This window comes from Stegodyphus dumicola, chromosome 11, assembly GCF_044657685.1.
Source record: "Stegodyphus dumicola isolate Sdum_Otavi_A_Nest chromosome 11, ASM4465768v1".
NCBI lineage: Eukaryota > Metazoa > Arthropoda > Arachnida > Araneae > Eresidae > Stegodyphus > Stegodyphus dumicola.
The window spans coordinates 139539197-139563451 of record NC_140778.1 but is presented as its reverse complement, the minus strand read 5'-3'; the positions used below and the strand labels follow the sequence as shown (position 1 = coordinate 139563451).

The 24255-nt window shown below is 32.1% G+C and overlaps 1 protein-coding gene across 1 annotated transcript; it reads left to right on the top strand.

The window, feature by feature from the left end:
• Nucleotides 1-1008: 1008 nt before the first annotated feature.
• On the top strand, nt 1009-21844 carry LOC118182419 (uncharacterized). The gene is made up of 2 exons (XM_085827259.1): nt 1009-4405; nt 18599-21844. The coding sequence occupies exon 1, from the start codon at nt 1734-1736 to the stop codon at nt 2991-2993; it is 1260 nt and encodes a 419-aa protein (XP_085683385.1). The 5' UTR covers nt 1009-1733; the 3' UTR covers nt 2994-4405; nt 18599-21844.
• Nucleotides 21845-24255: the final 2411 nt, after the last annotated feature.

Below are 24255 nucleotides of genomic sequence, written 5' to 3'. Positions count from 1 at the left end.
AAATTTTAAAATGGCGCGGTAATGCACAAATTTTCAGCAACCTATCAGGGAGCTGATTACAGCTCATTAATGCACAAATATTCTAAAACCAATCAGAGAACTGATTACATCACGCCTAGAATTAAAATTATTTAAATAATCATACATAATAAAATCATTTTAAAAAAGAAATGCAAAATTAAATTGTATTTTAATATTTAACAGCCATAAATAATGTTTAAAACACTAGATTAAATTTATAGATATTAAAACCAATTACTTTTAAAGTAAAGTGACGTCACTGATTACATCATCCACAGCATAAAATTTCATAAAATATGATAAAGAATAAAATTTTTATTTCAAATAAAAATGCAAAATTAAATTGATTTTTAATATTTAGAAGCCATAAATAAAATTTAAAACACGGAATTTATGCATAATAACACGCATTATTTTTTAAATAAAATGTCAACAAAGTATCGGTTACCATAAATAACTTATCCAGCAATGGGTTTACCATAAGTCGTATTACTCGCCAAAAGAAAAATTGCCAAAAACTCGCCAAAATCCGTGCAACCGTCTACCAAAGTAGCACCTTTTTCTCAATTACAAAACTTACTTCCTTTTTATTTCGTACAAGGAAGTAAAGAACTTATATTAACCTACATATTCTTATATAAACTATACCTAAGTGCAGTATATAAATATTTCAAATCAATAAAATCTCAAGACAAAAATTAATAATCATCTAAATTTTCAAATTACAAATATAATATGCACTATAAATCTAAATGTAAAAAGCAAATACAACATAACGCTTCACGCTATCAAAATTGATCATTTTCTTAACTATCAACAACTAAACAATATTTCAACTAAAACACATAATGTAAACAAGAGTTTTCCCGATGAGTTGCGATGTCGCACACGGGTTTGTTAGCAAATGTATCATTCGTATTTGAACAGCAACCGCATCATTCGTATTCGCATAGCAACCGCATCATACGTATTCGAATAGCAACCGCATCACTCGTACTCGAATAAACCGCATCGTACGACAGATGCGAGTAACGAAATGAATTTGTGAGTACCGAGTCGGTACTTCGAGTCAACCGATGTACCCGTTACTCGGTCACGAATACATGCGGTTTGCTCCAGCTCTACTAGTGATCGGAAAATTCCTGTTTTGAGTAACCAGTATTACGTTGCTGATGCTGAAGTACTAAATGTTTTTCATCATTAAGATGTACGAAACATTTTATTTTATACTAAGCTCTACATACAAATAATCGTTTGGAAAGTCAAATAAATTGGATATTTTAAACGAACTTCGATTTCGAATCAAAACAGAGTCCATGAAATATGACGTCACTCTTGAATGAGAAGTAATTTTAGAGACTTACGTCTTTTTATGTGGCAGTGTTATCTGTATTTCATGAATTAGTTTTGAGATGAAGCTTTGGTTTGGTCTCAGATGTAAGGATTAATAAATCTGAATTTAAGATTAGAATCTTCCAGAGTTTGACACAAGCTTCTGTCCCAGGCAGGAAAATTTTTGTAATTGGAGTGTTCTATATTATTTCCTCTTTTTCTTTGCATTGAAACAGGAGAGAAACCTTTTATGTATGAAACAGGAAAGAAATGATTTAGTATAGAAAGTCATTTAAAGAGGCATATGCTTATTCACACAGAAAGCGTCCTCATATATGTGAGTATGCAAGAAATCATTTAATCAAAAAAGTGCTTTAAACATGCATATGTGCGTTCACACAGGAGAGAAATCTCATATGTGTGAAGTATGTAAGAAATCATTTAATCAAAAAAGTTCTTTAAATGAGCACATGCACGTTCACACAGGAGAGAAACCTCATATGTGTGAAGTCTGTAAGAAATCATTTAATCAAAAAAGCAGTTTAAGCAGGCATATGCTTATTCACACAGGAGAGAAACCTCATATGTGTGAAGTATGTAAGAAATCATTTTATGAAAAAAGTGCTTTGAATAAGCATATGCGCATTCACACAAGACAGAAATCTCATATGTGTGAAATATGTAAGAAATCATTTAATCATAAAAGTACTTTCAATAAGCATATGCGCATTCACACAGGAAAGAAATCTCATATGTGTGAAGTCTGTAAGAAATCATTTAATCAAAAAAGCAGTTTAATCAGGCATATGCTTATTCACACAGGAAAGAAATCTCATATGTGTGAAGTCTGTAAGAAATCATTTAATCAAAAAAGCAGTTTAAGCAGGCATATGCTTATTCACACAGGAGAGAAACCTCATATGTGTGAAGTATGTAAGAAATCATTTTATGAAAAAAGTGCTTTGAATAAGCATATGCGCATTCATACAGGACAGAAATCTCATATGTGTGAAATATGTAAGAAATCATTTAATCATAAAAGTACTTTCAATAAGCATATGCGCATTCACACAGGAAAGAAATCTCATATGTGTGAAGTCTGTAAGAAATCATTTAATATAAAATGCAATTTAATCAGGCATATGCTTATTCACACAGGAGAGAAACCTCATGTGTGTGAAGTATGTAAGAAATCATTTAATCAAAGAAGTGCTTTAAAAATGCATATGTATGTTCACACAGGAGAGAGATCTCATATGTGTGAGGTATGTAAGAAATCATTTTATAAAAAAAGTGCTTTGAATGTGCATATGCGCATTCACACAGGAGAGAAACCTCATATGTGTGAAGTATGTAAGAAATCATTTAATCTGAAAAGTTCTTTAAATGTGCACATGCACGCTCACACAGGAGAGAAAACTTATATGTGTGAAGTATGTAAGAAATCATTTAATCAAAAAAGGTCTTTAAATGTGCACATGCTCGTTCACACAGGAGAGAAGCCCCACATGTGTGAAATTTGTAAGAAGACGTTTAATGATAAGGGTTATTTAAAAAAACATATATATTTTATTCACACAGGAGTGAAACCTTATATGTGTGAAGTATGTAAGAAATCATTTAATGTAAAAATAATTTAAACAAGCATATGCACGTTCACACTGGAGAGAAACCTCATGTGTGAAGTATGTAAGATATCATTTAATCAAAAAAGTGCTTTGAATGTGCATATGCGCATTCACATAGGAGAGAAACCTCATATGTGTGAAGTATGTAAGAAATCATTTAATTAAAAAAGTAATTTAAGCAGGTATATGCACATTCACACTGGAGAGAAACCTCATGTGTGAAGTATGTAAGAAATCAGTTAATCTAAAATGTTCTTTAAATGTGCATATTGCCATTCACACAGGAAAGAAACCTCGTGTGTGAAGTATGTAAGAAATCATTTGATGTAAAAAGAAATTTAAACTCGCATATGTGCATTCACACAGGAGAGAAACCACATGTGTGAAGTTTGCAAGAAATCATTTAATTGAAAAACTGATTTAAACGTGCATATGCGCAATCACACAGGAGAGAAACCTCATGTTTGTGAAGTATGTAAGAAGATGTTTACTCAAATGGATAGTTTAAACAAGCTTATTCACATTAGAGAGAAAATTTGTGTGTGAAGGACATAAATGTTCTGTCTTTTTCATAAAGGCGATTTAAATATGGATATCAACGTAAGAGACCAACATTACGAGCTAAGTATATAACAAGTTGTTTAAAGCAATAGAGAATTCATGTCTTACCTACACAGGAAGAGAAACCTCCTGTCTTTTAAGCACAAACTAGAAAAAACATTTAGTGAACTTTGCGATAGGCATTTGTCTGTACAGTTAGGAAACCTCATTAAGTGAAATCAAGTCTCTAGTTTTCTCATTGAATTAAAGAATTTAGGTACAGCAAATGTCTTAGAATTTAGAAATGCAAATCGAATGGCATGAATATGACAGATGAACCTGTGGGAGATGCATAAATTCTTATTTAATAAAAGTGAATTAAAACCGTTAATTTTTTTCCACAAGATGAAATATTTTTCAGGATATTTTTACCTGATAATGGTGTTCAATTTTTATGTCTGCTGCATAACAACATGTGTTATCTAGATAAGAACATCAAAAACTGAAACTGTGAAATATGTCTAATGTTTTTTCTGATATATATATATATACTGTAAGTTATTTGTATGTTTCTGAATTTAATGCAGTTACGAATTGCAGCTCTGCCAATGTTGACAGAAATGTCTTTCTTGTTTCTGTCATGAAGAATGTATTAGTATTTCCCACTCGTGGTGAACCAGTGTTGACCATCCTATGCGATTCTAGTATCAAATGTGTGAGTTTATAACTGAAACCAGTGCAGGATTCGATAGCATTGTTAGAAAGGTGATATGAAACATCAAATATTTTCAGTCAAACCTTGAACCTACCAAGTAGAGCAATTCCTTGTGTCTAATGCATAAAAAAAAAAAAAAAAAAAAATTGGAAACATCATTTCTGTTTGGGTAAGAAATCTATATATACTAGATATTTATTAAAATTGTTTTATGTATGTATGTATATATATATATATATATATTCCTTTTCGTGTAACCGTGAGATAAAACTAAAGTAATCCATTTTTATTTTAAGGTGAAATTATTTTCCATTTTGGGAATATTTCGTTTCTCAAATATAAACAAAGTAATTTAAACAGTATGATGCACTTTAAAATCTTTTTATTGACGAAATTTTCTTGAAAATGTGAACACTTGTTATAGCAGCTAAGGAGAATACATGTACTTTAAACCCTCGCAATGGGTATATCTGTTTGAGGAAACATATTTAGCAAATAGGGTCCTATTGGAAAAAAGATCAACTAAAAGTCTCATTCTTCTGGAAGAATTTAGAATAACTTTTACGATTGCTGAAGTGCTCTCAGGTGGCACTCCCTAAACCTTTTTCATTTATGACTCCTTTTGATTAGCCTTGGGACGGGACTAAATATAAAGTAGAGATAAAAAAATCTGTAAACTCAGATTTTATATTGCACGTAAAGAGGTGTTTTCCATTTACATACGTGCCTTGCAAACATTTTGGCTGCCACCCCTGTGGTCTACAAATATTTAAAATACCTTTCGAATTTCCGATAGACAGTATCACTCGGAGATAAAAATGTTTTGTTCTGTACGGTGTTGCAATTGCTCGATTTGTTAATCAAAAATTCATGCAGAGATAAAAATGTTTTATTCCGTACAGTGCTGCAACTGCTTGCTTTGAAATCATTGAGTTTGTTAATAAAAAATGCCTGAGTTTTACAAAATATAAAACAGACAATAAAACAAATCTGAAATTGGGGCTTCCAAGTGATATTATACAGGTGGAGGACTATGTTATTAAACATTTGATGGCTCCCTTTTATTTTCACACTGCGAGAAACATGCATACTTTCATGCAGATTCTTCATTATTTAATTTCTTTAGTACAGGGGGATAATATTTGGTGGCAACAATCTGAAGCAACACTTCTAGTGATTCAACGCAAAATGTCATTTCATGACTAATTCTCCTTCGGAGCTAATAAAAATAAATATTTTCTCATTGATCATTCTTTTCATTACTAAAAATATAAGAAAGAAGTAATTTTATAGATTTGCTTCAGATATAAAAAAATATATGAAAGGAAATCATGTTTTAACAACATGGATGTGCTTAATTTTTGCAGGAAAAAAAAAAAAAAAAAGATCATCTTATTCCAATACTTGAGACTGCTAGACATAAAGCACATTCAACATTTTTCAACATCTAATAATATTTGCATTTAATATGTATTAAAGCTGAAAAATCATTTTATGTAAGTTTGTGGGGCTAAATGGTAGAACATTCATAAATTGTCCAAAATTCAGTTCTATCTCTAGTCCAGAATACTGTCAAGGATTTTTTTGGAAATGAAAGATTTAAATTTTAGTTGCTCAACAGCTCAATATTTTCCTCTTGGTCTTTATGTAGTAGGTGTTAATCTCATTCATGTCGGTCAAAATATTCTTTTTTAATCCGAGCTATGTTTTTGAATTTTGATAAAAAATATTTACAAAACTTTGTTACTATGATTTTTAAGTTATCTGTAATAGTTTTTGCAATTATTTTCTTTTCAATAATAAAATTTTCAACATTTGGAAACATTTTGAATGAATCATTTTTCATCTTACTCTTCCGATCATTTGAAGTAATTATATTGCTAATTTTTCCTCTAAGAGAGAAGTTAATATTATTTATTATCTCAAAAGGGTACTTTTCCGTTTTGCCAGCGCAGGCTATAAAGTCGCCAGTAATGGTACAATTGATGCCAAACAGAATATCCTGACAGATAACTTTTACGCATCATTTTCAAAATAAGTCCCAGCCATTTCTTATCAGATTGATTGTTTCTTTCAATACTGGCATACAATTACATAGAATTTTTTACCAGATAATTAAATTTTATGCCCTAAGGTCATTCGCGGTAATTAAGTCAATTAGGATGGAATCACACCACTCACACGAAGGCGAAAATAAAATATAGAAAAGGCAAAGTCAAGGGTTAAATTCATCAGTTCTAATGAGAATGCACTAGCGAAGTAAAGCACTGTGGTTTTACATAATTTCTGAGTAAGCTATTCATACGAATTGAAATAATTCTTGCATTTAAACTTATATTCCAAATTAAGATTTAACTTGAAATTAATGTAGATTGAATGAGAGAATTATATTTTTGTAATGTAGTTTACGTGAGATGAGATCACTTGGGGCCAAGTGATATGAACCGGCAAATCAGGATGTTGAACCATGAAAGCATAGTAAATTTTTAAATTAACATCTTTTTACAAATTTATTGGCCTTTATTTATTGACTTTTTACAAAATTTTAAATGATATTAAAATGTTTATGCCTTCAAAACAAAAAATTCTTAGAACTAACATTCGTTAACATTTTTTATTTGTGTATATTGTATATTGTCGTTAATAAAGTCAGCTTGGTGAGATTTGTGCCAGCGAATTGCAAAAGTACCCTCAAATGTATCTGACAGAAAACACAGGTTCAAGAGTCATTTTTTTAAAAAAAGCAGCAAGTTCAGATTATTGTTTAGTTAAACATACAATAATTATATTTTTTATTAATCATAATCTTAAGCTACGCCTTCTTGACATTTACAGTACAAAGTCCGTAATGTGGACGTTCATTATTCGGAAAGCTCTATAATCCTGACCTCAAAGAACAAACTTATGCATGCGTATTTCATGCGTGCGTCCACTGTACATGCGTGTAAAGCCAGTAAGGCGTTTACCCATGCATGCTTCCGATAGTGAAGAAAGTAACAGAGAATGTTATTTAAAACAAAAAAATTTCCATTGACAAGTTAGTCGGTATTCTCAACAGAGCAATTACAGGACTTGAACAATGGAACTTTGTAACTGAACAAGAAATTATGTCTTTTTATAGAATTAAAGAAAAAGTATTAGCACAAGAAACAAAGCAACTTAAACAACTTGCATTGAAAGAATTTGTTTACTACAGTAAACAAATAAATATTAAGCTTTTTTTTTTTTTTTTTTTTTTTTTTGTAAATTTTGATACCCTTTAGATCATAATTGCTCTTTATTTCATCAATTACGGTTTCATATTTTTAATTTTATAATTTCTGCATGCCATCTTACCAGCTTTAAACTGATGATCTATAATCCAGAAAAATCGATATTCCGGAATCGCCGAAGTCTCGACGAGTCCGGATTAACAACTTTTGACTGTACATGTTTGGCTATGCATTACGAGCTAGGTTACTAATGGCAAATTGTTCCGTTAAATTTTAGATTACTCCAATCGCACACTGAAACAATTAAGCCTGAATTGTATTAGTTGTTTATTATACTTATGTCTATATCTTGCACATGCTTAAGGCGTATCAGAGTTCTGAATAAATAAATTCCCACATATACTAAAGTAATCTTTGGGTCTATAGGTATCATTAACAGAATCTATTTTTAACATATGGAAAGAAATTTTTGCTAAATTTTTCCTTGTCAACATTTTTTAGCACATTTAACTTCAATCTGTAATCATCTCTAAGTGTAATGTCAACATAAAAGGCTACCATACTCATTTATTTTTCAATTACAGTAGACTCCCGATTATCCGCACCTACCGCACAAAGTTTTTTTTTTTTTTTTTTTTTTTTTTACAAGTGTAAAGCAAAGAAAATAATAATGTTCACAAAAGTTAGCGAAACGTTAAATTTGCTAACATCGTGCTTATTTATGATAAAAATATTCCAGGTTTTCTCGAAACCTTCCCCTCTGATGAGTAATTGATTTCTTACTCACCCTTGCATTGTCCGCTCCACCACCCTCTCTTGTCTTAATCTTGGAATTCGAGAAATTGGATTTCATGGGGAGAAACTTAGTGGTGACCAACAAGTAGCCGATGATTTCCACCATGAATTTGAAGAATTTGTTTTAAAAGAAGAGCTATGTTTTGAACAAATTTGCAATTCTGACGAATCGGGACTTTTGTGGAAATGTCTTCCCACTCGCTCTCTAACATTTGAAAGTGAAAGTAAAGCTGCGGATCATAAAAGCAGCAAGGAAAGGACCACTATCATGTCTTGCAGTAACGCTACCAGTGGAGATAAATTTAGACTTGTTGTCATTGGAAAGTCAAAAAAACCGAGGTCTTTGAAAGGCACAAGGATAGAAAATTTGCCCGTTGATTACTTTAACCAAAAAAAAAGGTTGGATGAACCGAATCATTTTTCAAGAATGGTTCGGAAAAAAATCTTTGTTCTTCAAGTGCGTAAACATCTTAAATCGAAAAACGTGCCTGAAAAAGCTGTGCTATTGATCAACAACGCACCTTCTCACCCAGCAACAAGCATGCTAAAGTCTTCTGATGGACAAATTTTGCAAAGTTTCTCCCCCCAAACGTTACTGCGTTAATCCAACCCATGGACCAAGGAGTCATTGCAACAATGAAGAGAACATACCAAACCAAGCTGCTAATGACAAGGTTATGATCTGAAAGAGTTTGGGAAACACTACACAATCTTGGACAGCATCTACGATATTGCATCTGCATGGGACTCAATGAAACTGTCAACCCTCATAAAATCATGGAAAAAACTCATACCTAATGTTGAAGCCAACAACAACCTAACTCCTTTGAGTTGTGAAGAAGTGAATGAAGGTGTAGACACGCCCACGGCGACTCTTGCCGATATGGTGAAAACAGTTTCTGGTGGTGAGAAAGTCAATGCTGAAAACATTAACGAGTGATTGAAGTGTGAAGTCGACGAACCTGGCTTCGAACGCTTGACAGATGACGAAATTGTGAAGAAAGCAAGGGGAGACACCGAGAATGAAGGACAGCGAAGTGAAGGCAAAGAAGAGCCCACTGTGCAGATGCGGAAGACTCACGAAGCGGCTTTGCAACAAGTCGACGAACTGCTGAGCTATTTGGAAGAGCAAGACAATGCGGAGTTGGCCGAGAAACTTGTGCTACGAAAAATGCAATCTTGGATCAAGAGAAAATGCTTCCAAAGCAAGAAGCAAACACAAATGACTGATTTCTCCCAAAAGGTGTAGTTTAACAGTTATGCTTTTGTAATTGCATAATACATTATAGTATTAATACAGTACATATGTATTAATTTTTCTGTGCATCCTTGACGCCTCTCGTAAGTACAAAGCACTTTTCTGTTTTCATTAACAAAATGCATTTTAGGTTAGCTTTGAGTGATATACTAAAATGTTCTGCGTTAGTTAAACATTTCCTGCTGTTTATTTTACGTTTTATTGTACATAAAACGATTTTTCAAAGTTGGAATGCCTGTTTTCTCTTTTGCAATACCCGTTTTTAGCTTTTTTCGGATTATCCGCGATTTTTGTTATCTGCGGCGGCCATGCCACCCAATTCTGCGGATAATCGAGAGTGTACTACTAGCATAAAAAAATTGTTTAGGCATCGCTACATGAGTCATTACTTTAGTTGTCATGTTGTGATAAACATGCGGTGATGAAAGGAAAGTATAATAAATAATAATTTGCCAAGTTGGCATCAGATGAGCGATGTATCTATGTGGAATTTTTCAGTTTGAGATGTGTGCTAAAGCAGATATGCAGCAACAGAGCCAAATTACTGATCATACAAAATTATGCTAAAATCATTATTTCTTCAATAACAAGGTATTTTATTTAGTATCAAAGTGAAATTAAGAATCGGGACTCCCCAGATGTTTTATTAATCAAATAATTTTATGTTAAGACACATCCCTGAATCGCAGTTGGAAAAACTGTTCCAGAATGAAGAAAGTGAGTTAACTACGAATATTATTATCACAGTTGTAAACTATTGCTATATAAAGCATTCATATAAAAATGATGTGGATAGCTACAGCAGTGTGAAGCATAGAAAAATAAAAACTAACATTACTTTTCAAAATAATTTCATTTAATTCATAACGACAAACATTCTTTTTTTTCTTTTATTCTAGCTAATTTTTGTTGCCCTATAGTTATTGTAAAAGGGTAAATAAAATGTTGGGATCTTCATTTAAGGAGATAGAGCAGTTTTTATGAATAGAAAATATATATGCAGGCTAGCAGAAGGATTCAAAAATGACTTTTCAAGAGACACTAGCTCAGATTCACATTACATGTAAGGACAACCACAAAAAACCCCGTACAGCCAGCCTGAACGACCAGTGTTCAGTGGCTTATAACTCCACCACTAGTGGATCATGAGTTACGACAATTGTTACACTGTATTATTACCATTGGTACAAAATTTGCTTGTCATGATAGTTTAATTGTAGCTTTTAACTTATAATCATAAATTACTTGTAATAAATTGAGCGATTAAAAACACTTATTATTACCATTTACATAATTTGAGTCATAAAATGTATTTCTAACACTGGTACAAAATTTACTTGTTATTATAGATTAATTCAATTTATTTCAACATAAAACATTTTTTATTTACTTTTAATAACAGAAGTTAAGAAACTAAAGTATCATATACTAGCTTTAAAATCCATTTATTAATCTTATAAATTTCATTACTCATAACATACGATCACTTATAACATATGGCAGTGTCTCAGGAATTTATCTTAGCAGTACTAAGTGCTGAAAATTGGAGAAAGACTTTTTTGCAGTAATCTAATAAAAAGCCTATTTTGTAGCATTTTATTTAGTCTAGATATATTTATCATGAATGGGAACGGGTTTTGTTCACGCATCAAAGCGACAAAACTTTGTAGCCAAATCAAAAAATCGCCAAAATGACTAATACTAAGGCTGTTTCATTGCTTGTATTGGCCTTTGCTTATTTTAGAAATTTTATTGGCAGTTTGTCAAAGAAATCTTCAAGCTTTCTTTGCCAAATTTACCATTTTAATGTAGCAAATAATACAAGATCTTCTCTCCAGTGGTGTGCCCCACCAGTGGCAAGTGGTTTAGACCTCTGAATACTTGTTGTTTGACCTGGTTTGGGTTTGATCCCAAAGGAATGCTTTGTGGTTTTTTTCCCATGTTAACATGAATATGGACCAATTCTCTGTAACAAGTCCTCCACTAAAGTATCCCACCTCTTAAACATAGCCATTGTGGCTTTTCTAGGTTACGATTGGGCAGCAAAGCACAATTTTAAGATAGCCGCTACACAAAACCAAAATAACAAATTAAAGGATTGCAGAGACTAGGTATCCATGTACACATTGATCTATTTTCACTTAATCATAGCATTACACAAACTCAGCATTGTGCATTGACTTTGCCCACATACGTATTGATTGGTTTTCGCTTAAAAGGTGAAGGAGCACCCAATTCTACACTAGAGTAAAAAAAAAGTATTTATATTATCTCAATAAACTGCATTTTAAATCAAACAACAAAATAACTTAAAAAAGCACTATGCACTACTATTGCAACTACGCAGTACACAAAGGAAATATCCACTTACCTTATTTAGAAATTTCTGTGACTTCAGTCTGTGGCACACAAAATTCCTTAACAGCATTCAAAAACATTCCTCAAACCATGTTCCCTTTCTAACTGAATGCTTTATGTGGTGAGCATTTGAACCTTTCTTGCGACAAACCCATAAAGCCATCTCAATGATCTTTGACGTCGAGCATACGCATTTCCTTCGTACAAACAGAATACATAATTCTGTTGAATTACATCCAACAAAGTTTGTTTTCTTCTGCCCTCAACCACTTCAAAAGACAACAACAACAAAAAACACACCTTCGGATATATCATTCTATACCACCAAACACTTAGTTTATCACCGGCAGCCATTTTACAATGCAAAGCACACAATATGCAATGCAGCAATAAGCCCTCATAAATATTTCCCCATCAGTAAAATTGACTGAGTCATGCAATCAATCATATCATATAATCGGGTTTCCATAACATTCAACTACTCAGGTTACTATAAATGAAACAACTTGCTGATAATCCAAGGGCACCCTAAAATATAGCCTAATCTAGGCTTTTGTTTCTTGAGAAGCATGTGATGCTTAGATTCAAGATTTAAATTTTGATGATTTCATACTGCCCACCTTAGAATGCTGGTATGGCACAAGATGTACTATATGTTTGTGGCATATTTTGTTTCTTGAACTTCTAAAACTGTAATGTGATCACTATTATGATGCTCTTGGTGGTATTTTTCAATATGTAAATTTAATTTACAGCTCATCTTAGAATAATAAAAAATAACAATGTTATAGTACTGCAGAAAAAATGCAATATATTTCATTTCTTTTAAAATGAAGGGAATACAGTTAATGTTACATTAATTGCATATATCTTAGATAAATTTTCAAAGCCTCAAGGTTTTACTTTCTGATTCAATTGGGGAGTACGACTCAAGGTTTAAGAACTTTCAGAAAAGCAAAATCATGGGTGGGTAGTATTGGCATTTTATCACAAGATACCGGCCTCTGTTCAAATAGATTAGAGTTATAAAAATAATGGCTTATTTTTAAAGTTGCTTCTTTAATATAATTAAGAACTTGTGTACATATTCAAATGAGAATATGCTTGAATATGTACATGACTTTTTAATTACAGTCAAAAGTCGTTAATCCGGACTCGTCGGGACTTCGGCGATTCCGGATTATCAATTTTTCCGGATTATAGATCATCAGTTTAAATCTCGTAAGATGGCATGCAGAAATTCTAAAATTAAAAATATGAAACCTTACTTTATGAAATAAAGAACAATTATAATCTACAGGATATCAAAATTTACAAAAAAAAAAAAAAAAAAAAAAAAAAAAAAAAAAAAAAAAAAAAGCTTAATATTTATTTGTTTATTTTATTAAACATTTCGGTACTTGTATTATCCAGGATGTACCAGGATGGCGCTATTTGTAACTTTGAGTAAAAAAGTATGAATAGAAAGAAAATGTACATTTATTAATTACAGATAATTTTTAATACAGTTTTTTATATTTTGTTTTAAAATATAAAATAGCAATTAAACCCTTCCGGTTTCAAATTTGAATAAGTTGAACCATACTTACGGCAACCCTATGTGTTATACGTAGTTCTGTAAAAAGAGCATGTGGAGATTCACAAAATTTTCCTGCATTTTCGTGCAAATTTTTGTAATTTATGAGAAAATAGCAGTGTACATGGATAAAGTCAAGAGTGTGTGCAATGCCATTTTTGTGCAATTCTGGGATGTTTTTTTAAGTAAAAAAAGGTCAGTGTGTCAGGTTATGGCGAATCCGGTTTTCAATCAGTGCTAAAAGCAATAGCCAAAAGATTTCCGCTGAAAAAATAATTCTGCAACTTATTCAAATTCGAAACCGGAAGGGTTTAGTAAGTTGCAGAATTATTTTTTCGGCGGAAATCTTTTGGCTATTGCTTTTAGCACTGATTGAAAACCGTAGTCGCCATAACCATGTACACGTCGACTTATTTTTACTTAAAAAAACATCCCAGAATTGCACAAAAATGGCATTGCGCACACTCTTGACTTTATCCATGTACACTGCTATTTTCTCATAAATTACAAAAATTTGCACGAAAATGCAGGAAAATTTTGTGAATCTCCACATGCTCTTTTTACAAAACTACGTATAACATGTAGGGTTGCCGCAAGTAGGGTCGCCAAATTTGGCAATTTATGCGAATTTTGGCCTGGCTGCGTTAATATGTAAGTACCAACATTTCTTTCAATGTAAGTTGTTTTAAGTTGCTTCGTGTGATAATACTTTCTTTTTAATTCTATAAACAGACACAATTTCTGGTTCAGTTACAAAGTTCCGCTGTTAAAGTCCTGTTAATTGTGCCGAGAATACCAACTAACTTGTCAATTGAAATTTTTTCGTTTTCACTAACCTCTCTGTCACATTCTTCATGTCTTTATCCATTTTTTTGCAGCAATTCCACTTTTTGTTTGATGGACATCGAAACATACTTTCGTTTTGTACGTTCCTTTGGGAGCTCCAGGATCAGAAATTCTATTTGACATAATCGAAAGTTCAAGTTTACTTTTATAAAATTGCTCTTACAGTCTGCAAAAAATAATAACCTGAATCCGATTAGAAGATTAAGGAACAACGCAATCATCAACATTAACTGAAATAGATAATTAGATCATTTTAGATTATACTGTCCGTTATACATAAAACGCGCACACGAAAACGTATTCTGCGCTTGCGCACACGCATATGCGCAGTGGTAAAAGGGCTTACGTGCACGCATAAATACCTATGCGCATGTGTCAACGCGGCGCATGCGCAGAAAGTTTTTAGCTTTGAGGTCCGAATTATGGGTGTCCGAATTAACGACTTTTGACTGTACATATTCAAACAAGAGTATGCTCATTCAAAGCAAATCTAAATATTAAACTACCATCACTAAAACTACATTAATTTATTTGGACATTTTAAGGGGAAACCTACAACTGAACTAAGTAAGTTAACACTGGTTTGAGTAATTAAAATTTCTGCCATTGTTCATATGAATTTTAGAAAAAATTATAAATTTCTGCATTAATTTATTGTAAAAGTTGTTTAATGAATATTGCCATCATTTTCCAAGTATGAATGAAATTTGGTTACTTTGAATACATATTGTCTAGGAAATGGATACCATCTAATTAACAGTTACAAGACTGACAAGAAAAAATGATCAAACTGATTTCAAAACTCGCATTTATTTTGGTTTGCCTCATCTGTAAACATATTCATTTTATTGTAAGCTGAATGATTTGAACCCTCGAATGAGCTGGTGTAAACCTCGAGAAATGAAAATTTTTTATTTTCTAACCCATAAATGACTTGGATTGTATTATTTTTCAAAACATATTTTTTAATCTTCTGTTATTTTTTGCTTAAACATATTTGTAAATTCTAATTAAAGCTTCAGTGTTTCTGAGGAGGAAAAAATTGTTTCCCTCACATTGAAAATTTTCATAGAAATAAACAAACATATACAGTACAAAGTCCGTAATCTGGACTCGTCGGGACTTTGGCGATTCCGGATTAGGGGTTTTTCTGGATTATAGATCTCAATTTATAAGATGGCATGCAGAAATTATACAATTAAAAATATGAAACTGTAATTTATGAAATAAAGAGCAATTATCCGCTAAAGGGTATCAAAATTTACTAAAAAAAAAAAAAAAGCTTAATATTTATTTGTTTACTTTAGTAAAGATTTCTATAAATGTAAGTTATTTAAGTTGCTTCGTTTATTGTGCTAATACAGTCAAAAGTCGTTAATTCGGACACCCATAATTCGGAATGATCTATAATCCGGACCTCAAAACTAAAAACGTTCTGCGCATGCGCCGCGTTGACACATGCGCATAGGCGTTTACGCGTGCGCGTAAGACCTTTTACGACTGCGCATATGAGTGTGCGCAAGTGCAGAATACGTTTTCGCGTGCGCGTTTTATGTATAATGGACGTATAAGCTAAAATTATCTAATTATTTATTTCAGTTAATGTTAATGATTGCGATGTTCCTTAATTTTCGAATTGGATCCGGCTTATTATTTTTTGCAGACTGTAAGAGCAATTTTATAAAAGTAAGCTTAAAGTTTCGATTATATCAAATAGAATTTCCGATATATATTTGTTAATATGTAAAGGATCTAAAGCGAAAGTATGTTTTGAAATCCGAAATCTGTTTATCAATTTCACGCTGCTCGGCGGGGGGAACGCCGCAGCGAGCGCATAATGAATTGGAAGTTGATTTGTCAGCACTATCCTTATCTTCAGCGCAGATGTTTTTATTTTATTTGGCTTATAATTCCTTACCAAATGTAGTATTTCATCTCGATATGCTCCGTCTTTGATATGATTTAAAACAAGTTCCTTGTCATTATAATTCGCTTCCGATAGCAAAGAAAAGTGACAGAGGTTATTAAAACGAAAAAATTTCGATTGACAAATTAGTCGGTGTTCTTGACACAGCAATTATAGGACTTGAACAGCGGAACTTTGTAACTGAACAAGAAATTATGTCTGTTTAATAGAATTAAAGAGAAAGTATTATCACATGAAACGAAGCAAAACTTAAACAACTTACATTGAAAGAAATGTTTAATAAAGTAAACAAATAAATATTAAGCTTTTTCTTTCTGCAAATTTTGATACCCTTTAGATCATAATTGTTCTTTATTTCATAAATTACGGTTTCATATTTTTAATTTTAGAATTTCTGCATGCCATCTAACGAGATTTAAACTGATGATCTATAATCCGGAAAAATCGATAATCCGGAATCGCCGAAGTCCCGACGAGTCCGGATTAACGACTTTTGACTGTACTTTCTTTTTAATTCTATAAACAGACAGAATTTCTTGTCCAGTTACAGAGTTCCACTGTTCAAGTCCTGTAATTGCTGTGTCGAAATTGAAATTTTTTTCGTGATCAATAACGTTCTTTGTTACTTTCTTCACTATCGGAAGTGCGCATGGGTAAACGCTTTACTGGCTTTATGCGCATGTGTAAGTTTGTGGCTTTGAGGTCCGTATTATAGATCATTCCGGATAATGGACATCCGGATTAGAGACTTTGTACTGTATTATTATTATTTTTTTTTTTTTGCAAAGTTCATTTTTTAAATTTTCAGATCTCATAGAGGCTGCAACCAGTCAAATGATATTATGAAGACATGCCAATCTTCTAGAAAAATTAGATTGTAAAATGCTCAATGCGAAACAGATTAAGCAATGATTCTCTGAAACCTTGTCATTGTGACCCATGATGAATGCTTTGGTAATGACATTTTAAGTTTTAATTTGACAATGCGAAAAGTTGTATCAAGTGAAATTGAGGTTTTGTTATCTAACAAATATTAAAATGTATCGAAATCATCAGAATGTTTTTTAGAGAAATTCTGAGTCATCTAAAAAATTTGTGTGGAAAAGTTGTTCTCCTATACACTTTATGATGCTTGTCAACAGAGAATCAATAAAAAAGTAAAAGTAGGTAGTAATTTTGGAAAAAATACATGATCTAGAGCTCATAGATGTGTTTTTAATAATAAGATTAATAATCAGAATCTTTTGGAAAATATGACCCGAGAAAATAAAAATATACTAATAAAAAAATCAACAAAATTTTTGTCTATCTGTATCTATGTCAAAGTGCTGTACTGGCTTTCTGCTTTACAATGGTTATGAAGGCTTTCCTCAAAAATGAACCATTCGGTCTCTGGCTGAGATATCAATTGTCCATTAGTATGTGCAGCAATGGCAAATTCTACATATACTAATATCAAGCAGAATTTGCATTTAGCTGAAAATGATATATTAGATAAAACTGAAAAGCTTTTCTAATATTCATGTCTAATTCTATATTTTTAATGTCAATTTCATCCAGTAAGAGATTTTCTCAACCATTTAGTCTCTTTTTTCAACCCATCTTTCTATCAATGAGCAAATAATACCTTATTTTGTGGGTATTTGTGGAAAACATTTTTTTCAAATTGAAACCTGTTCATTCAGGTTATTCTTCTGAAGGGTATGTGTGTCATTTTAATATGCACTGAGGAAAATTTGCAATGAAACTCTTAGACTCTGAAAATCTTAGACTAGGTGGAGATGCTGTAATGCATCTTTTAAGTGTGGTGTTTTTCAAATCATTACATATACTTCAATTATGTAGCATTGCATGAGTAATTTTCACTGTTGCATTGTCAAAATTGAAAGAGCTGGGATTTCATGCTACGCAAATAACTCACGAGAACAAGTTAACAAATTATTTCATCGTACTTGTAAACAAAATCTTAAAAGAAGAGAATGTGGAACATATGACACTGTATTTGATAACAAACATGGCATTTGCAGTAGTTTGATGGAATGATAATTCCACAGTAAGTATGGCAACTAACTTTGATATAACTGATGTGCATTCAGCGGCCAAGAGATACTTCATTTTACATTATAAATCACATTTAAATAAATAATAGGATGGATAATTCAGTATAATTTGATTTCAAATGAAAATGTTGAAAAATATTACTTCAAAAATTTCGTTTAATTAATTAAATGAGCATAATTCAAAATGTTATTCATCAGTCTATCTTAAGTGTTCTAATTCGTCTTTTCTACTTATTTTTAACATATTATGAAATCTTATTTTTAATCAATTTTCTAAAAAGTTTCTGAGTTATTTGGTAATTTTGGATATTTTCTTTTTTGTATTTACAGTTTGCAAGAAATGGTATCATGATGATTAGTATAAAGAAGTTTTGTGGAAATCAGCTGAAGTTGCCCAAGAACTGATGCCTAAGTAACATAAAATATTGAACTCATGTAACTCAATACATTTGATGATTAAATCTGAAAATTCCTATTTCAAAGGCAACATTTTAAAATAAAATCCTTAGCTAAGTCACTCCTTCATGCATATAATTTACTGCATATAACATTTTAATGTGATTTCTTATGAGATTATATAGGCATATGTATTGCTAAATGACCCTTGAATTCAAATGAACTGCTATATTTAGTACCTGTTTGTGATTTCTCAGTGGTGTGAATAAAAATATCTGTGTTTTAAACACTCATTTAACTGTGAATAACTAGTTACAGGTATCATCAGTATAGGTGCCATTACTCATTGTTATGGGTAAGAATTTTATTTTTAATGCAGATGATTTAGAAATATTGCCTTCATATAGATTGTTTCCAGTGTATGTAAACATGTTTATTTAAATGATGCAGGCATGCAACTGATCCATCACATATAACTTGTTCATGTGGTGTCTGTTTAGTATGATTAAGATGTGTGTTTTTATGTGATTTTTGAGTATAACAGATAGCAGGTCCCAGCGTGCCACCAGGTACGCTCTACGACGTTCGACATGCATTACTACAGGAATGGGCGCTACTGCCACTATTGTGAAGTGATCAACGACACTATTGCCAGCTTGCCTCTCTGTTCTTAAGCATGCATTTCAGCTAGAGGATATCATACCCATAATTAGCATGATATTTATATTACACATTCTTTCAAGCCATTTGATCTTTCATGATGTGATGGTAATAATACATTTGCTTTTCTATGTCTTTGCTTTATTGTTTTCTATGTTGTGTAGTAGTGCCACATCAATCTCTTGGATCAGTTTCATTTATATATCCAATTAAATAATATTTGTTTTAGTATGTGTTTTATGTTGATTTTTTGAGCAGGAGTATTATATTAAAATGTCTTCAGATGTGCTTTTTAATGTGCTGTGTGTGTATCAGTTTCCTTTTCTCTTTACAAATAGTATACATTGCATAATTGTCCTTTCTGAATTTTCGAGTGGTACAATTGGTAAGAGAAGGAAGAAAATATGTTAGTCTACAGGTTATTTCAGGTTGAATTATAAATGTATATAAATTGTGTGCAGTGCCAAATGTGTTGCCAAATGTACGGCACCAAAAATGCTGGAGCTAGTTCTAAAAAACAATACCTGTAACTTGCACTTTTAATTACTACCTAATTTCCTGTTGCTAGTATTTTATGACCCCAAATAAGTAAGTTGCACTGATCCATATGACAAATCATATTTACTTATACAATTCCTGATTAATTATGTCTTAAAAAAATATTTGTAATGGCTGTTTTGAACTTTCTGTCATTGTTATATATATTTTTTCTTTCTAGGATTTTTATATGTCCTCTGTGCAGTTGAATTCTCTAACTTGCCTTACTTTTTAATCATTTGCTTTGCATACATTCATGGGTCTAATTTTGTAAAAATGATATATATGTTAAGTGTTTATTTTTACAAGTCTAAAATATATAACTTGTATAGTTGAATTATTCATGTTATTTCTCATATATAATGGTCACAAAAGCATAAAATGCATGAAAATTTTCATTTTTATTAAATTTTAATATTTGGAGAACAAAAAATACAGATTTTTACCATTATATTTAGCACATTTTTCTATTGGTCATCTAAAAGGTTTACAAAAGATGAAAAAAGAGACCATGAATGCTTTTGAAGTAAAACTGTGCATAATTTAAGGTTACATGAACTACAGAATGAGGTTTTTGGATCTAAGTTATGATTTATTTTCCCTTTCGCAGCTAAATTTTATGAGAACCATTTCATGCAAACAAATTTTGATGTTTTGTGCGAGAAAACTTTATTATCAAAAAGGAAGTAAACAATGGTTTCACCATATTGGGCTAAGGAATGAGGAAGCTCTCTGGCAGCCTGTTTTTGGAACAGTTCTTCTTAGAATGTCAGCTAATTTGGCAAAATATGAGAGTCATCAAATGCCATTTATTCGAAAATGTCATTGCATTGTTCAGTGTGATGGGTTAAAACAACGTCTCTTTGAAGAATGTGATTGACTTATCTGAACCTGACTGATCTTATCTATAATAAATAATTATTATGTATTAGCCTGCAGTGTGAAAATTAGCATTTATATTTCATTATTTCTGTTAATTGGAAACAATTATTTCCAAGATATACTATACATTAAAAGAATTCTAATATGTTCTTGATGCTCTAAATACATAAAAAATATACAGCTACTTCTTGCTTCACATGCTTAGTTTAAAAGCATGTAAATACCAGGAGCCATCCAGGCCATCCAGGAAGTAGATTACGTTTCCGTCTGTGTCCGCTAGGGGCGGGGCTAGCGCGGCCATCTTGGGGTCAGAGCGTTGCGCAGCTCAGTCTGCATCTAGCCCTGCTAGTGAGAGGTTCGTGCTGTGCTCCGTTCAGATACTGTGACGGTTTGAAATGTCTGCGTTAATTGAAAATCCCGCGAGCTGCGAGGTGCGCTCAGTAATAAGGTTTCTGACTGCAAAAAACTGTAAACCGATAGAAATCTATCGGCAGCTTCGTGAAGTGTATGGGGACAACATTATCACTGAAGGTGGGGTGCGTCAGTGGGTCATAAGATTTCAAAATGGCCGAACCAATGTTCACGACGAAGATCGAAGTGGGAGACCCAGCATAGTGACCGCCGAACTTCTCGAAAAAGTCGATGCTAAAGTCCGTGAAAATCGAAATTTCACAGTAACGGAACTTTCTTTGAGTTTTCCACAAATTTCGCGAAGTTTGTTGCACGAAATCATCAGCGAAAAGCTTGGTTACCACAAGTTTTGTGCAAGATGGAAGGCAAGAAGAGGTAACGAAGTGGTTGAAGGCGCAGGCGGCCGAATTTTTCGACGAAGGAATTTCCAAGCTCGTACATCGCTACGATAAATGCCTTAATTTGTATGGTGACTATGTAGAAAAGTACTATTTGAGTGTGGCTTTCATCTGTATATAATAAAATTTGTTTCCTATACTTTGTTTATTTTTTTATTCCAAAACGTAATCTACTTTCTGGATAGCCCTCGTATTAATGCATAGTTGAGAAAAATAGGCATTATTTAAAAGCATATAAATCACTTTTTTGTAGATTCAAAAAAGAGAACAGTCATAAATTATTAAAAAATTTCAGTTAAAAAAATAATAATAATCAAAAGATTGAGTAACTTCATGTTTTATTTTTTACATGTTAACATAAATGTATCTATGCATTGCAAATTGAGCATGAATGTATGAATGACAGTAAATCAGTAAATTTTATTACTCACATGCATGCACAGAATTAAATATGAACTCATTAAATAAAAATCATGCTTTTTCACATTTTTCATAAATTAAATATAAGTGATATAGCATACTATGCATCTTCACATAGATTAATTAATGTAAATATTACAGAAATTATTTGAAGTCACTAATCTCTGTTGACTTCTTGATTTCTTAAACTAATTAAATTAGTCAGTTTTTGTGAAAATGCATATTCTTCATATTGTGATTAAATTTAGGAGGGAAAATTTTAAAGTTTGTCCGGAGAATATAGTATACATTTTGCTGGTTTTATTTCTGAACTTTAAAACCAGTTCTTGTTAGAACTTCTTAATTCTACAGGGACTTCAAATTTGAGCTCTGCAGTAGAGGAGCCACAAGGGTATTTTTCGATGAGACAAATGTCAGTTTCTTTCACAAAAGGTTTTGCATAATTTTATATACACAAAGATTTAAGCTGCTTGTGCAATTTTTCTTATGCTCACCAATTTTTTATTAGGCACTGTTAAAGCTGTTAGAGAGAGTGCCATCTGTGTAGCCATTCTGGAAGATTTTGAAGAGTAGGTTGGACTTGAACATTTAATTTGCAATGCTGTTAAAGTTAGCAGTTTCTTGTGTATGGCGCTCTAATGGAATGGGAAAAAAAAAAGGACGTTTTTAGAATACACTGGTATTAGAGCAAAACAGTTTTATTTCCTTGCAAATCATCACTTTGTAAAAGAAAAGTGGATTGCGGAAATTCACAGTGAATCCCATACGAAAATCGCGCAGTTGCATCACTTAAGGGTTCTCATAAAACTGATTCCCTGAAGATTGGTTATGCAGAGTTTGGCATAACCATCTTCAGGGAATCAGTCTTCAGGAATCTTCTACTAAGATGGTTATGATAACAAGAAAGTAGCGTCAGTTCATAAAATAAAATAATAATTCTTGCGAATAAAATTAAAAATTAATTCAAAAAGCGTTTAAAATTTTAATTTTTGAGTGTGTTTCTTTATTTTTTGTTCGCAAAAGTGTCTCGACTGAAAAATATGAAAATATTAGAAAAATATAACTGACCATTTGAAACAAATTAAGAGAAGGACACCTGCAATACGTGTGTGGCCGCAAAATATATTTTTCAGATGTAGACATTATTCAAAATTACAATTAGAAATTGTAAAACTGATAATAAATGCCGTCGTAGCACCTGATAAAAAGTATTTGCTTACTGTATAAGAATATACTTAGTTCTGATATTCGTATTACTGAAATATAAGATGGCTAAAAACTTTTAATCGAAATCTACTACCCTTAGTGTATTTATGTTTACTGCACAATAACATGGTCTAAATGCAGTCCGTCATGGATAAATAGATATTCCATGCGTTCTTGCGATTGCTGACAACATACGGTAACACTATTCATCGATTATATCCCTAGTTATTGATGAAGTGTTCTCACCAAGCTCTTTTACACTTCGCCGGAAGGCTTTAGAACCCTTTCTAATATTCTCCGCAAGAAGAAAGTACTTTTACTTTCCATGCACTATTGCTTATTCCGAAACTAGTCTCGCATCCATTGCAACCATCTTATTAAAGAAGACTCAAAATACGTTTTACCTGGATGGTTATAAGGATTGTATTTTTAAGACTTCGATGTAGGACTTTCTTTATAGATGTAGGACGATGTAGGAGCAAATGATGTATAATTAGCATGACACGTAGTAGTAATATTTAAATTAATAATAAAAAAAGGTTGAAGTATTTTGATACTAGAAATGCTAAAATTTATCATTCTATTCTATGACACTTAACTATGCAATAAATAATTCATCTATAAATTAAAATTTTAGTTAATAAACAATGGAAAAGGATTGTTTAATTCCTGCAGGGTGATTTATTTGAATTGAGTCACTTGCCTGTATCACAGAAATTGTAATGGAATGGAAATAATGCAAATATATAGCAATACTATAAAAGTCTCTATTAAAGCAGCATCCTTCATACTTTTGTCGAAATTAGCAAATCAATTACTTTTTCTCAATAAAAAATGTTCTAACATCTACTATTTCAGGCACGTAGCCAGGGGTGGGGGCCCGAGCACCCTCCCACGTCACCACTACCTACATTGGTGTGCAAAAATTAAAGACGAAGTCCAAAAATTAGCATATCAGCTGAACGAAGAGGCAGAGCGGACAGAAAGACCAATCAGGAGATTAAGTAAGGGGATGTACGGTAGCACATGCGCAGATATGCAGGCAGACGTAATGGGGGAGTGTCTGAGTAGTATAAA

Excerpts from the sequence above, each read along its gene's own strand:
- LOC118182419 (XM_085827259.1), top strand. The coding sequence starts at position 1,734 with ATGCATATGTGCGTTCACACAGGAGAGAAATCTCATATGTGTGAAGTA.